At 35.3% G+C, this 16708-nt stretch overlaps 2 protein-coding genes across 2 annotated transcripts; one reads left to right on the top strand and one right to left on the bottom strand.

The window, feature by feature from the left end:
* The first annotated feature begins 3864 nt into the window (after nt 1-3864).
* LOC104109672 (uncharacterized) lies at nt 3865-8247 on the top strand. Its single transcript, XM_009619021.4, has 5 exons — nt 3865-4232; nt 4946-6199; nt 6808-6957; nt 7037-7217; nt 7900-8247. The coding sequence occupies exons 1-5, from the start codon at nt 4011-4013 to the stop codon at nt 8076-8078; spliced, it is 1986 nt and encodes a 661-aa protein (XP_009617316.1). The 5' UTR covers nt 3865-4010; the 3' UTR covers nt 8079-8247.
* A 1609-nt stretch (nt 8248-9856) lies between these two features.
* On the bottom strand, nt 9857-13111 carry LOC104109673 (uncharacterized). The gene is made up of 4 exons (XM_009619022.4): nt 12561-13111; nt 10387-10512; nt 10229-10312; nt 9857-10115 (listed from the first exon to the last, which is right to left on the bottom strand). Exons 1-4 carry the CDS (start codon nt 12871-12873, stop codon nt 9979-9981), a joined length of 660 nt encoding a protein of 219 aa, XP_009617317.1. The 5' UTR covers nt 12874-13111; the 3' UTR covers nt 9857-9978.
* Between the last annotated feature and the right edge of the window lie 3597 nt (nt 13112-16708).

The raw sequence follows: 16708 nt of genomic DNA on the forward strand, positions 1-16708 counted from the left end.
TTTGAATAATATCCAGTTTATTAAGGAAATAATATAAATAAGTTCAGCAAATCTGTTGTTCATGATTCTTTTTAGAAAGTCACTAATTTTTATACTCTCCATAGTATGTATTTTGAATTCTTACTTAAATAAGCCATACCCTATAGAAATATAAAGTCGAAGTGCTTAGGAACACAATTGAGTAGTAATGTCATTATTTTTACGAATAGTTCTATTTCTTTATAAATGGCTTCTTTTCTGATGAATATTGTTACTAGTTTTATACTTCTCTTCATTGTAAGGCCTTCTAATGCTGATATTAGCTTCAACAACAGCTACGAACCATCATGGGGAGAAAACCATTTATCCATCATTAACCAAGGAACTGAAGTAACACTTCTTTTAGACAACTCCTCAGGTTTATTCTCTCTTCTTTTCTCTTTTGTTTTTTTTCTTTTCCTATGTTTTTTATCACTTTGAAATAGGTCAAACTCAACGGCCAAACAATTTACGATAGTGTCATGATAAAAACAAGCGATTAGTGTTACGTGAAAAAATAAAACATAATGAATATATAGTATGAATTTATATAGGAGATCCCAATTGACTTGAAATGTTGTTGTGAATTGTGATTATTGTAATATTTCAACTGTGGCCGTGCATCTCATTTTAGTTCAACTTATACTAACGGCACGTATATATTTTGTGTGTATATAGGAGTTGGTTTCAAGTCCAAATTACTATACGAATCTGGATTATTTGTAATCAGGATGAAGTTACCAGACAAGAAAACTGGAGGAGTTATCACATCATTCTATGTAAAGAATTATAATACTCAATCTTTTCTTTCTACACTCAAAATTACATTAGAGTAATTATTACTTAGTAAATAAGAACAATTGCTTTTTTCTCTATTTCTGACTTGACAATTGGTTTATGGCAGCTAACCTCACAACTAGATGGTTCACCACCAGGGATCCACGATGAGATCGATTTCGAGTTTCTGGGTACAGAAGGGAAACTACAAACCAATGTATTTGCTAATGATTGGGGATTTAGAGAACAAATATTTCAACTTCCCTTTGATCCTTCACAAGATTTTCACACCTATCAAATTCTCTACAATCCATTCCAAATAGTGTAAGCACAAACTACATCCCTTTTTATTTAAGAATAAGTGGTATTTAAATCAGCTTAATGGTTTCATCAGTGACCTGCATCCTCCCACCAAGACATTGTTTGCGGGTACGGGTTGCCGTCTCTTTATATGGCCTAGGGCAGTATTCACTTCAATTGAGATGAAGGTCATTTTTCTTAACATGATATCAAAGGCTGACTCATCATATTCTTGGTTTACTCAATGTTAACGGCTTCCATGTTACTTCATGCTCAAACGTTCAGCCCTGGGCGTGAGGTGTTAAAATCTCACATTGATTGAGAATATAAGATGTTATCTAGCTCCTTATATGTCTTTCGGCAATTTTCATCTTATGAGCTAGCTTTTACGACTTAGCTAAGTTGAAAAAGTCTATTTTCTTAACCTTGTACACCTAGGTAATTTTGCTCATCAAATTTAAAACAAATAAGAAAAAATCACCTAGTTGTTCTCCTCTTCTGGAATTCAACCGTTGGATCCCATGCATGATCCTTTGATCTGTTCCAACTTCATATCCTACATTCAGTAAGCTATTAAGACAATTTGTTGTGGTACGTTGTAATTAACAATCTATGTTAATGTGTTTTTTGCAGTTTCTTCATAGATGATATACCAATAAGGGAATTCATGAACCTCAAAGTCAAAGCAAATGTAAATTACCCGACAAGTGCAATGCAGATAGAGGCAAGCGTATGGTACTCAAACAGAAGTAGTTGGGCTGGAGGTATTGACTGGAGTTTAGCACCATTTATAGCTCACTATCAATACTTCAAAATTTCAGGTTGTTTTCCACAACCTGGGAATGATTGTTCTTCACCAGTTAACCAGCCATGGAACAGATTTAAGGTTCTCAGCCCTCAACAGAGACAAAAAATGGCCAATTTTAGAAAACAGTACATGACTTTTGATTATTGTGTCCCAGGCTTTGTTCAGTTCCCAGAATGTTCTTTTAATAATTCTTAGTTGTCTAATTTCATTGGATCAGTATTAAGAACCAACACAATAATGGAATAAAAAAGAAAGGAATTTGGACTTCTGATTGGTAACATATATATGTAGTAGAAATTAAATTTTCCTGAGTCAGTTATGAATATATATACAGTTAAACCTCTCTATAACAACATCCTTATATAACAACACTTCACCATAAAATTAAAGCCAAGTTTTTCCGGAACCAATTTTCATATTATGTTATAATATATGCTCTCTATAGCAACACTTCGCTATAATATCTAAAAATATTTGGAACAAACGAGATTGTTATAGAGAGGTTTGACCGTAGTATCTTAATACCGCAAGGATATCCCTCGGAGTACTAGAGGTTTCATCAAGTTGGATAATAATTTAGTGTCCATCTTTTTTGTCTTTGTTATATCTCAATATACTTGATTTCTGATCTATTGAAACACAATTTATGTCTTCAAGTGCAGAATGATTATCTCGTTCTTCACTTAGGACTCATCACTCATGGAGGTATATGCATCACCCCTAATTTATAAATTCGCTCCTTTGATTTATATGTAAGGTGTATATTCTTTTAACCCGACCATTTTATAGTCTGCTTGACCAAGCTTCTCCAAATTTAGAAGTATTTTTTTTCAAAAAAATGTATTTTTTTTTAAAGTTGAAGTGTTTGGCCAAGCTTTTGGAAGAAAAAAAAAGTGTTTTTAAGGAGAAGTAGAAGCAGTTTTGGAAAAGTAGAAAAAAATAGTTTCATTCCAAAAATACTTTTTGAGAAAAATACACTTCGAACTAATTTTTAAAAATTTGACCAAACAATAATTGCTGCTCAGAAGTACTTTTCAAATTAATTAACCAAACACAAACTATTTCTTACTAAAAGTACTTTTGAGAAAAAACACTTCTCAAAATAAGCTGATTTTATAAGCTTGACCAAACATGCTATTAGGCAGTTTGTTACTAAAAAAGAGTAGATTCTACTAAAATATATCTTGTAATATGACTCAAATTGCAAATACATGCCATGTATATTTAAATTTAACGCTTAACCTATCATTAGGAATTCTTACACAACTATTAATTTGTTGGGATAATTTTGGAGACCTCCCTCCAAGTTTGGTTACGTAACACTAACTTCCTGGTTTACAATATTACACTAACCTCCCCGTTTTAATTTCATTGTAACAACTTATTGAAAACTAATTACAATTTGACTAATTTATCCCTTCTTTACTATTTGGCCAATTCTCCCATTAGTTTCAATTCTTTGCCTCTCTATATTCGTTCTAGAGTCTTAGCAGAATAGCCCTAAAATCTATTGTACACTTCTGACGTGAATGAAATTGAGGTCTGGAAGCACAAAGGATTGAATAATAATTGGGAGCTCTTTTAATTCTTAAAATAGTTTTTTTCTAAATTAGAATATGAACTTTCCATCCAACCATGGCCAAAATGATATTTTCAAAAATTAATGAAAGTTGAGTGATTTAGGCAGAAAAGTTAGTTTGATGACTCTCCAGCAATAATATTTATAGTTCGATGACTACCATGCAATTAACCCTTATTTCTTAGGTAAAAGAAATTGCTATAAATATATACTAATATAAATATTTTTTGAACAAGGTACTTTAAAAAATAAATTAAAAAATAGAAGCCAAACAAAAACAGATTAGAAAAAAGACAGGGAACATTTTAAATGGAAAAAGAAAAAAAGAAACCAAATGGGATCGGATCCAAGGGCATTCCAAGGTCTAAACGGGTCAACCAGCCAAAACCCCAAATGGATCCAAAATTCTTCAAACCATTGATCTAAGTTTTAACACACGTTGAAGCTCTTCTAATGGCGGAATTGCTCTTCACATATCCCCAGTACCAATATCAGCGGTAACGCTCATTAGCAAGAGGCCCATTATTAATGGTTCGATTAAGATCAATTTTGCTATTTATTCTGCTCTTTAAGAGCTTCGGGTCTATTATTATTGCCGAACAAAGTGAAGAAGAGTTCTCAGAAGCACTGTTGTTGAGGCCATTACCAGATCGTAAAGTGTTGGCGCATTTTCACTTCGAAAGTAAAATCCCCCCAACTCGCACTCATGGCCCCCACCACAGTCTCTTCCCCAAATCCATTTATCAGCTGGTACCCTTTCAATTTGGGCTTCTTATTATCTCAATGAATATTGTTTGATTTTATTTAGTTTCGTATTGGCATTTTTTAGCTCTGTATATGGTAGGGCACGAGGAGGAAAAATCATATGCTTAGAAAGAATGCTAACATAGCACAATGAAAGTAAAGGGTCTATGTAGGAATACTAACTAGTCGAGATTAAGGTGTACTTGGTATTGTTATATTTGCGTTAGTTCCCGTATTTGTCAGTTTTGTTTAGTTCTTAGTATGCCGGTGTAGAGATAAGCGTGAGATTTAAGAACTTTTAACTTTAACGAAGCCTTCATTTACCTTGAAAGACGAAATTAGAATGAAAATGGGACCGAATAGAGCTGAATGGATACAGAGGATTCACATGGCCAGTCCCAATTAGTTAGGATTGAGGCGTAATTAATTGATTGATTGATATTCTAGAAGAGTTGTATATCTAGACAATTAATATGGAAGATGGGTACCCTTCCATAAGGGATATGATAAGTAATTAGATGAAATCTGACACCAAGGAAACATGCAATTCGTGTTTTATTTCTTTTTGATTCTGAAAAGTTTTATGTATAAGTGCTGAAGTGGGGTGAGTGTTGGACTGAGCTATGCGTGCTTGAGTAATTGAGCATGTACTCTAGTTTATTTTTCATTCAGGTCTAGCAGTTGATTGCATAAAAATATAATACTCATTGTGTGATTAGGTTCATAAATTTAGAGTTCGAGAAATGGAGCTGTCCTTCACACAAGGTCGCTGGAATTATGGACGCTGGGGTGGATACGACCCCATTTCAAGTAGAAATGCGAAACCACCTGGAGTTGAACTGTGGGCTACTTTTGATGTTCCACAACATCAGGTCGACGCTTCTTGGAGAAATTTAACCCATGCTCTTTCAGGGCTCTTTTGTGCTTCCATTAACTTCCTAGAGTCATCAACTGCATATTCTGCTCCTCAGTGGAGCTTCAAGTCATTTGCTGCAAATGTCAGGTACGGCACATTGCCCCGTGAGGCTGTTTGCACAGAGAACCTCACTCCATGGCTAAAGTTGCTTCCTTGCCGAGACAAAGCTGGGCTTTCTGCACTGATGGACAGACCTTCTATCTACCGAGGATTTTATCACTCTCAGAGATTGCATTTTGTCTCGAATGAATTTGATCTAGCTGAAGCAAGTTCCGGAATGGTGCTTGAACAGACACTTACCATTGTTCTTCAACCGGTTACTTTAGGAAGTGGCATGACATCATCTGTTGGCTCAATACGACAGCCAAGTTGGTCATTGAGCTCGTTGTTTGGACGAAAAGTTAGTGGAAGGTGTGTTCTTTCAAATACTAGTAATGTGTATGTCCAATTAGAGCCAAATTTGGTGTCAGAGTTGAAGAGTACTTCAGAGATGCAACAAGAATCTGATGTTAAGAATTTGATATCTCAAGCTTGGAGTGACATGAGCTTTGAAATGTCTGATTCCCCAGTTAGGGTAGTTAAAGAAGTTTATGGCTTTCACAAGGAGTCATCCCTTCTATATGAATATTCTCTAGCAAATAGCAGTGATTCAAGGCCATTTGACTTGGAGTTCAGGTGGAAGCGTCCCGTGACTTGGTCATCTCAACTGGCACCTTATCAGGCTAGCAGGTTCCTTATGGGAAGTGGGAATGAAAGGGGTGCAATAGCCATCTCCTTGAAATCTGTAGGAAGAAGTGAGTATACCGATTCTTCTGAAGATGAGGAAGGAAGATGCTCGTTACGCGTTGATGTGTTCCAAGTTGTGCCTTGGTATGTCAAGGTTTATTTCCACACGCTCAAAGTGTATCTGGATGAACGTCTGCATAGTTTAGCAGATGTCGTAGAAAGGACAAATGTCTCGCCTTCTGAAGACAAGGTTTCTCCTGGGCTAATGGAAATAGCATTGCGATTTCCCTGTGATGTGAACTCGGTGATATTGACATTGGAGTTTGATAAGGTATGTATTGCCTTTTCCAGTTTATCTAGAATAAATTTGTTGATATGTAATTTTGGGTGTACTAAAGAACAATGGTCAGCTAGGATGGCTATCTAATTATCTCAATATATATATTTTTTATTTTCTTGATAAGGAGCTATCTAATCATCTCATTTTGGGACTTATTGTATAGGAGATTGGTAATTATAGAGTATAAACATGACTCATTTGGAGTATCTGTATGGAAAATTTGCAAGTATAGACATAATTCATTGTGGCAAATCTGGCTTCACATGAATATTTGTACTTGAAGTAAAGACAAACTACCTTATAAGTTGATTTGATGTCAGATGCTGTTCAGCCTTTCTGTAGTCTTAAATTTTTAAACTACTTTTTATCTGCTTGTGTGATTATCTTGTAAAGCTGTTTGGGCCAGGGATGGTTATTTGTAAACCGAAACGGTGCTATTTCCAATTTCTTGTTCTATATCTCTGTGGAATTGACCAAGGTATATGTGGGTCCTAGATTATTTTGAATCTAATGGAACAGGCAGAAAGCAAAATGATGCATATTAGCACCAGTGATCGACCGGTTTAACTTTACCTTTATTTCTTTGGATTTCTTCACAGGGTTTTCTTCACATCGATGAGTATCCTCCAGATGCTAATCAGGGTTTTGACATTCCATCAGCTTTAATCAGGTTTCCCGAGATCAAAACAAAGCTGCATTTATTTGAGGATAAATCTGCTTGCAAGTCACCTCTCATATCCAAGCTACAGGTACCAATTGGTATTGTTATGTAATATGATATTGTAATGAATATGCATTGCATCCTATTGAGCATCTATTTCTTTCCAGGAAGAAAGCCCTGTTCTATGGTACACAGAAGTATTGCTTGTACCCTTGACCACTCCTGATTTTAGCATGCCATACAATGTCATCACAATTACATGCACTGTATTTGCTCTATATTTTGGATCACTTCTTAATGCGTTACGTAGGCGTGTCGAAGAGGAGGAGAGGCTTCTGAAAAGTAAAGGTAAATTTCTCTCTGGGAATATAACTATCATGTTGCTTTAATTCTGATAAGTAGAGTGCACAGCTCACTGGGATTCTACTGGATGGTGAAACCGTGAAAGTAGTCTTTCTCAGTTGGATTTGCATGGATGTATATTTTACTCCACTCAGTTGTCTTAATATCTTTAAAGTTTCTGGTAATGAAAGCAAAAGATATTTACCAACTTGCTACCTGATAAAAAAGGATATATTACCAACTTGCTGGAATTAAGGCTTATTGTTGTTGTTTCATTTACACCGTGCTGGTGTTTGCCAAGCTTATTCTTACTCTGGTCAATATTTATATGTCAGTGTAGGGCTAAAGGGTGGGATTGGAGAATCTGTAGTCCTAGAAAATCCTTATTTTCCTTAAATGACAAACTATGTATTACTGGAATGGATATGGATACAACATAATGAACGCAGCGAATTCACATAGCTTACCACTATTAATTTGATGTGGGAACGTTGTTGATATTGGTCGAGTTCAAGTTTCAGATATTGATCTTGATGTTTGTTTTATTTAGCAGCAGAATGAAATGAACAAGAAAGAGACAGATGCTCCATATAACTTACACCAACTAATTTAAATGAAGTTGGTTGATATAACAATTGGGCAATAAAGTGTGTTTCAGATGTTGATGTTTGTTTCTGCCTGGTTGCAGCTACCAAGGACAGTGGTCCAATAGGCGTGCTATTGTCCAAACTATCAGCTAAATTGAGGGGAAAACCGCTGGAACCACCGAAATCGTCCACATTGTCATCATCAAAAGTCAGTTATAAGCTGATTCTCAGAGTGATACTGGTGGCGGGTATTGCTGCTGCTTGGCAGTACTTTGGATAACCTCCAAATGAAGCTACATAAAGAGGTTTTGTACAATATGTTGCATGATTCCACGGGACTAATAGCATAGATTTTATGAATCAACCTCAAGCTTCCTTATGTAGGATTGAGCATTGTATCATTCAATTAATTGTCAACCGCATTTGTGTACGATTAGCTTTTAGCTTTACATGTCCCTCTGAGTGATTGCTGAAGAATTGAAAACCGTAGTGCTAATGAGGCTAGGATAGGTCTACTATGTCGAGTTCCCTTTTCTTTTCTTTTTTTTTTTTAAATTTATGTATGTTCCCGTATCTCGCATCCCCTACTTTTTTATTATCAGGTACCAGTATCTTCTGACTCTTATAACTAGGGATGACAAACGGGCGGGGCGGGGCGGGGCGGATGTTGGCGGGTCGAAGACGGTAACACAAAAAATGGATAAAATATCCGGCCCGATTCATATTTAAGACGGATAAAAAATGTGTTAACTGATAGATGATATGGGTATTCATCCTTGGCTTTTTGAATATGATCCCTTTTGGGAGAATTTTTATTCTTCAAATTTGAATAATTCTCAATTTTAGTCTTTGTAAATATAAAAGTTAAACCAATTGGTTAAGTTGATAGTATCTTGTCCATATTTGACTCATTTTTAAAAAGTTTATTATCCAACTTATTTCGTAACGGATAATGTGAATGGATAATTATTTTTTTAATTCATTTTTCCACCACAACTTGTAACTAAGATCCAAATACTACAAATTTAATTATATGGTGAATAATGTAGGCATCGAGAAAAGGAAAAAGTCATCTCACCTATCAGAAACTAGTGGTGTACATAAGTCGGGTTAGTTCGGATTTTTAAATTACCAAATCAAACCAATTGTGTCAGGTTATTAAATCTAAAGACCAAACCAAACCAATAAAAGTCGGATTTTTTAATCTCGATTTTTCTCGGATTTTCGGGTTTTTCCGTTTTTTTCCTTCATAAAGTCTTCATAGCATAAAACATAGAATTTGTGCTCCAAATATTTCTTTAAATCCTAGTAAGACAGAACTATATAAGGTGTTTTTCAAGAAAATGACATAAAATATGAGATGAGTCATGGCATTGTACTAAAATATTCAACAATAAAGATAATAAAATCGCATAAAATAAATATTATTAATAAGCCATAATGAAAATGAACATAATCTAAAATTACTAAGTTGTTAAAATAAGTACGACTAATAAGTACTATTATTTACATGACTTAACACTAAAAAAAATAAGTTATACATTTTATCTAAACTATGAAAAAACCAAAAAATAGATATCCAACACTATTCTCATTTCTAGTACAATTAAATTAAATTTCTTTTGTTAGCATTATTATTGATTTGATTTTGGTTTGGAATTTCTTTGAGTTACTAACATTTATGAACTATAAAACTTATTTGAGCATTCAAAAATTATACGTCCAAGCTTGAAATAATACGTTAAAAGATAAAACTATGAAAAAGTTTAAGAAATATTTATAAACTACGCTACAATAAATATTTTTATATATTAAATATACTAAAAACTTCTATACATATACATGTAATGTCGGGTTGGTTTGGTTTCGATTTGTTTTTTTTAGCTTAAACCAAACCAATCCCAACACCAAACCAAATCAAACCGAACCATAGTCGGGGTTTTTTCTCGATTTGACTCGGATTATCGGTTTGATGCGGTTTGCCGGTTTCCTTTGTACACCCCTGTCAAAAACTACAAAGGACAAGTCATAATCTACGTTGACAAACTCAAGAAAGGCTTTTCCCAAATTAAAATTTTGTCATCAACTACTTTAACCCACTAGCAAGGATTTACAGGTGAGTACAATGGTAACAATGCCTTCAATATACAACCTGCTAACACAGTCAGTATTTGGTTAAACTATCTTATTCTCTTGAAAAGGGCAGTTACAACCATCTCATCATCTCTAATCCTTTTCAGCTTTTCACTAGCCAAACTGCATACAAGTGGCTTATCTGAAATAGCCTTATGAAAATCAACTTCTCTCTCTCTTATACCTGAAGTTACACCAGAAACAATCATTCTGAGTAGAAATGAAGAGATAGGATACTACTGTCCACGGAATTGAGATACAAGACATAATTAAGCCTATTCCATTGTAGCAAATTACCTGAATCACATTCATATGTTTTTATTCTCTTCAACAGACCAGAATCTTCCAAACACAGCTTCCTTTTTAGGTTCAATGCCACTCCTGCACAACCAAAGTTATATAAGATGGCTAATATAGCTTACTTCATGGAGAGGAATGTCTAAATCTTTCATTACCTCTAGTGCTTTCCTTAAATTTCTTTCTACTGAGGGAGTTGATTTCCTCAAGATGTTTCTCTCTCTCACCATTGAGTTCCTTCTTGCATAGCACTCCCTTTTCAACTTCTGTTGGACTATGTGATCCTGCGCGATAACATTCACATTCAACAACAGGAAATACTTTAATGTAACCTGAGGGAAAGCAGGAGAATGGTGGTGGGAGGTAAATAAGCACACACATGACTGCTCAATTCAACAGTTAAAGTTTTTGCTTCATATTACGAGAACAAGTAGCAGCAGGGCTCTCCATGATTGCAGCAGAACAGATGGCTCCATCCTTCAAAATGATATCAAGTCCCGAAATATATGACCCTTGATAATCCTTTTTCTTTTTACATGCATTTACTCACCAATCAACCTTCAACTTTGAGGCAGTAGGTGACGGACTTATAGAGAAGTTCTGTTGACAGACTAATAGCTTGGAAGCAGCAATGCAGAAAAACATGCATCATTTATTCAATTCTGCAATTTACAGCATAACATGTACTAGCAGTGTTTCCTTTTCATAGCAGGTTCAAAAATATTCCCCTTGCGCACACTCAAGCCAAGGTAGGAGATGCTTACGGAGTAGCACACTTAGGAAACATCAACCTAATAGTTTGAGTGGAACATAATATATTGTCATATTTTCTTAATGTCATCCATTAGTTATATTGATGAATAAAAAATGTCAAGGCATCATTGCCATCGATCTGCATTCCTTCAATCTAAAAGCTTATGGGAACTAATCAAATGCATCTTATGTTTTGAAGTCACAAATAAGAGAAAATGCAAAATCAACACATCTACATACAAGATTTATAAGGCTATGGACCAACGGATTAGAGTAAAAGAAAATCCATTTTTGATCCCGTTATCTACAAACCAATGAAGCTTGATAACTCATCTACAAAGCCCAGTAAAGTAATATTTTGCAAAACTTAAACCTTTTTGAATAATCAAACTGAACTTTTCAGCAATATGCATGCTATAAATTAAAGGTTTTACTTCTGCACAAAAGATCCAATACTATCACAAAATTATTGCCTGTATTTACCGGTAACATTAGTAGCCCTAAAAATCTACCGCCGTTTGTAGCTTTATCTTATTTGTGGTTTCTCTCAGCAAAACCTAAGATGTCTATGAACATTGAAACAGAATTTTCATCTACGGCAATCAATTTCTTGACGATTACATAATCCAACACTCCATATTCTCAACAATCACTACTTCCATAAAGCACAAGTAAACATATGTCTTTGTGTGTGCGCGCGCGTATGTTGTGTGTATCAACAACACAGACCTGCTGATAAGGAAGAACCAATCAAACTTTCAGAACTCCCAATATTTTGCATGTTAACTATAGAATCCATCAAACCTATAAGACCAAATTTTTTACGCGTGACATGAGGCTAAATCAAAGAAGCCCCATCAAACTGTTTGATAAAATTGGCATTGTTATATATTGAAATGGAAAATATAACAACGCAAATTTTATCAAACAATTGGTGTTGTTATATATAAGACTTGCTATACTGTTTATAGCCTAAAATATAAAGTAATAAGACATTCTCATGATTCCCATATAGACCTTATCCTGGTTCAGCCTAAAAATAGAACTCAATATTTGATTTTCCATTTATTATTTTTGCAGAATTAAACAATATGTGTTTCATCTATCCAACAATTTAAGTTTTTCAATGAGAAGTTCACTCAATTTGATCTGTTACAGGAGCTGGTAAAGGTTTGAACTTACTGCTACCCATTCCCAAAAATATTCTGAAGTGTCCCCCCACCCCACCCCCCCGCCACAAACACCCACCCATACCCCTACAAAAAAATCAAGTCTGAGTGATGAAGACCCAAATTAAAAAAATCAAAACTCGGTTCAAATTTTACATAGCCGAATTCAGGATTTGAACTCCATGAGTTTGAGTTCGAAATTCTACAATAGCTCATTTGATTATATTGTGTATTTATTTAATAAATTTTTAAACACAGACAAAATTTGAGTCAAAGTTACTAGGTCGGATGAACACACAACTTGTACGCTACGTCCGCCCTTGCTATTATATAAAACTAAAGTTCAACAAAGAAGAAAGAAGTGAACATGAAAAGAAAAAAGAAGCAATGAGATAAGAAAAGGGGCTTACTTTTGGAACCAATTTTAGAGAGCTTTCCTTCAACAATGAGAGCGCGAGAATCAGAGTCACCAATGGACAACCCACGAGCAGAGAAGAACGAAAGAAGGGAATTCCACGTAACAGAGGAAGCAATAAGATCAACCCCTCTACTAATAAAGTGACCATTTAGCTTTATAGTTACTGGGTCAAGCCCAAAAACACGTGCAATGAAACCAAGATCAAGTCTTTGGTCTTCCCAAGCTATGATTGCTACTATCTTTGGTAGAGAAGGACAGAACAGCTTTATTACTCTCTTCTTATCAATATCATCCCCTCTACTCATCTTTCTTGGAATTTTTATCAGTTTTATAATAACCCTTGTTTTTCTGTATTCGTTTCTGTAGATAGCTAATCTTTGGTGGGTAGAATTCAACGTTTGTGAAAATTGTGAATGATGAATGTGTAGTGAGTGAACTCGTGCTTCTCTTTCACGTTCTAACGGACCTCTGGAAGTGTCTGAAACCTTTGTTAACCCGGATTCCGATCCGCGGGTCGGAGGGGTGTTTGCGGGTCTTCTTTTTTCCCTTTTCTTTTGTTTTTCTTCAAAATATTAAAATGAGAAAATGGCGAAATGGTCATTATGTTTCGGATAAGTCTACATTAGTCCCTTAAGTATTATCTCTAAGCTGTTCTAGTGCTTGAAGTTTGTAAAAATGAGCAGACAATTATCTAACAAACCTTGGATGTTGATTTAACAGGAACTATATAAAATAAAAATTTAATGGGAACTCACATTGTAACTTTTGCAGTTTCTCTTATTTTTGGCATATTTCTAATGTTTGGTTGCAGTTTTTCAACGGGTAATTTTTATTATTTTTGGTCTAATTCTAGTATCTGGTGTAGTTTTTGGTGTTGCAATTTCTAGGAGCACTTTCGTGATGTTTCATAAGGTGAGTTATTTATGGTAATTTTGGTAGATTTCAACTATTGAATGCATGTTATAATATTCCCAATTCATAAGATTTTCAGATTTTTAAGCGATTACTAAGCCAAAAGAGATAATCTCACAATTAAAGTTGTGTTTATGATAATTGAATAACCTTAATAGAAATTATGGTTTGAATATGATAATGAAGTAAGCCTAAAAATAAATTTTGTGGTAGGAAATAATGAATAATAACTTCAGGTTAGAGAATAAATTGGGTAATTAATCTAATGACGACCCTATGACTTGAAACATACCCTTGCAATCCATTAGATTGTTTATAACATATGGTCATTATGAGTTTTTTCTATTATCATGCGGTCCATATATGGCTCATCAATATCTTATTTCTTGATTGAGTTGATTTCTTAGAAGTTCATTAATATCTTCTTGACGCGAGTCACTAAGCATATCATTATCTGCAAAGTATTGTTAGTCACCTTTTGAAGTATTTTCTTCATTACTCTCATGTAAATACAATTTTATCCGAGTCATTATCTTTCTTGATTCAATTTGTCCTTCAATATTATCTTCTGTTGGTTTGTCTATCAGTAAAAATTTATCCGCACTCAATATTTATATATTAATATAATCATAATCACCCATCAACCACAGGTCGTGGAGTTCTCTTCCCCAACAAGAACCATTACCAAATTTTGAGCTAACTAATGGTAGAGTTATTCTGACATACCTTATCCAAATCCGACTGCACTAATTCTAGGTCTAATAACCTTGCCTCATCCAGTACAAGTTGCTCGACCGACATGCCACATCAAATACTATCTAGAATCTCAAACGACGTGATTCATGCGCCAAACAAGCAATAACTTGAATATGACCAATAAATAAAAGGGAACCCAAGTACGAGAACTATCCAGCACGTATAACAAATATAACAATAAAATAAAATGCTATGAATCCTTCGCACAGAGGAAAAGCAAAACACACAAAATAAGTAGAAGGAATCGTATCCAACATCTCATTGTTGTAGCTTGCAACCCAATCCCATAACATCCTCGTGGGAATTCCCATCGAGCCATAAACCTCATATTCATCAAATACATGTGTATCAACAACATATGGGGGGGGGGGGGGTGACGGAAATCATAATGCGTTACAAAAAATAAAAGACAAGCACAACTACGGTGCAAAAGAGCAAATCAATATCTCGAGAGCCCTTTCACTCGCATATCGCCATAAGGCCTAAACAGTGCCACCACATATGTGTGAATAATCAAGTAGTCTCTAAATCTCAAAATACATGAATCCACATACTTGACATCTAGCTCTCCCACTTAAATGACTGATACGTCACACATACACAATCACCTCAAGAGAAACACCCCCATAAAATCTTCTACGTCAAGTAGCAAAAACCTGAATATCAGTAATTGTCAACCATGCTCTCTCTGTAGTACTAGTCAAGTATCTGCACATTAATACACAATGCATCTTCTATAACCATCCTTCTCAGGCGATACAAGATAGTTCTAGCATTCTTTTAAATATCTGAAATCACTCACGTTATCTTGAACTGATGATCTTCCTTCCGAGACTGAACCACAACCTTGTCCATCCAATCCCAATCTCACACGGCTCATTGCACTTATCATGCTATCATATAAAAATATGAGAATACCATTATCAACTCTGAATCGCAAGCAAGATAAACACTCCATCGACTAAAAACCCTTAACTTACTCAATTCAGGAGAAAATCACAGCAGGCAACAAACTTTCCCACACCGTAGAAGACATCAACCTCAAGTCATGGTCCAAATCATCACAAACTCCTCGAAATCCATTTTCACATAACTAAGCCATCAAAACTGAATCCCTCTAAATCAACCAAAGTCACGTAGAATGTTGAACTCATAAGTATTTCCACAAAACACATATAAAGCTCTATCATACCAAAGGAGTCGATCATATTCATTACCACGCTGGTCCGATCCACTTTAACCCATCTTCTTTAGATTCCTCTTAACTTGCCTTTAACATAACACTTCTCGTTCCCAATACACTATGGCCCTCCATCAAAATTCATCCCAAGTGATCCCAACATGAAATCATGTCATCCTAAGACCCATAGGCCACTTTATTCCCTCACATGCACTCAATAGTACCTCAAATCGAAATATCTGCTCTGAAGAGACCTTCTATGAATCCAAAGCTATTTTTTCCATCTCTAAAATACTGCATCACAAAACCAATAATAATATGGAAATATTCCAAGTCTCTTTCACAATCTGATGCAAATCTCAATCATTAGTCACACACGAATCCATAATCCTTAGATACCACATCTTAGATCTTGAACCCACTAGAACTATTCTCGAGGGTCACCCACTCTGACCTAGTCCCGAATACATATCCAAACATACCGAATGACTAGTGCTCCGTTAGCACATGAATACACCAAAAGAAGCAACCAAGTGAATTATTTCCCTTGCATACCACATCCATAAAGAAATATAAAATATGAGCCATCCCACGCTTTCATATATCAATAAGGCAAGCTATAACACACATCCAACAATTTCTTGCTCGAATCATCCTCGAAGTCATAACTAATCCACCAATGTTCCTTAATTTTAAAGCTACAATGACACATAACCATGTGACCCAATTGTCGATGGAGGCTCCCCCACTTGGCTTTAAGCCACAATCACATAACCCAAGAACCCACGATGACTACTCCTCCTTAGATACCATGATCTCACGTTGTTACTGTGATGAATTTCTCATAAGCTCATGTTGCACTAATCGTAACACATCACAAAATATCAGCCCCAAATGCACACTCAACCTCATGACAGTCGCTCCATCTTCCTCAAGAGATCCAGACCCACATCGTAGTACATGCATCCCACTAGATAGAAGGTAAAACTCTTCATAGGAACCTTATAAGAAATTGTACACCCTCCAACCATCTCATAGGAGATAGCCTACCTGTGTAGCCTCATCTATGCATCATTCTTTTGACTTTTTTGTGGGTACAACCACTATGTAATCAATTAATCCTCCTGAGTCCATATTCGTCCACCAGCTGCATGAATCCATTCCATCCTACCAGCGACAACTGAAAGTCCCACTAACATGTTCAAAATGCGAGACTGTATTGCACACCAAAATGTTAATCAAGTATTCATACTTCCTCTACATTCCAAGAAAACTCCTTTCATCACATTCGA

The sequence above is a fragment of the Nicotiana tomentosiformis genome, chromosome 1 (assembly GCF_000390325.3).
Source record: "Nicotiana tomentosiformis chromosome 1, ASM39032v3, whole genome shotgun sequence".
NCBI classification, from domain to species: Eukaryota; Viridiplantae; Streptophyta; class Magnoliopsida; order Solanales; family Solanaceae; genus Nicotiana; species Nicotiana tomentosiformis.

Coding starts and splice junctions, on each gene's coding strand:
- LOC104109672 (XM_009619021.4), top strand. CDS start 4,011: ATGGTTCGATTAAGATCAATTTTGCTATTTATTCTGCTCTTTAAGAGC. Junction 4,233..4,945: donor CCAAATCCATTTATCAGCTG/GTACCCTTTCAA, acceptor TTGTGTGATTAG/GTTCATAAATTTAGAGTTCG. Junction 6,958..7,036: donor CTCTCATATCCAAGCTACAG/GTACCAATTGGT, acceptor ATTTCTTTCCAG/GAAGAAAGCCCTGTTCTATG.
- LOC104109673 (XM_009619022.4), bottom strand. CDS start 12,873: ATGAGTAGAGGGGATGATATTGATAAGAAGAGAGTAATAAAGCTGTTC. Junction 10,313..10,386: donor ATTTAAGGAAAGCACTAGAG/GTAATGAAAGAT, acceptor TTGGTTGTGCAG/GAGTGGCATTGAACCTAAAA. Junction 10,116..10,228: donor AACATATGAATGTGATTCAG/GTAATTTGCTAC, acceptor GTGTAACTTCAG/GTATAAGAGAGAGAGAAGTT.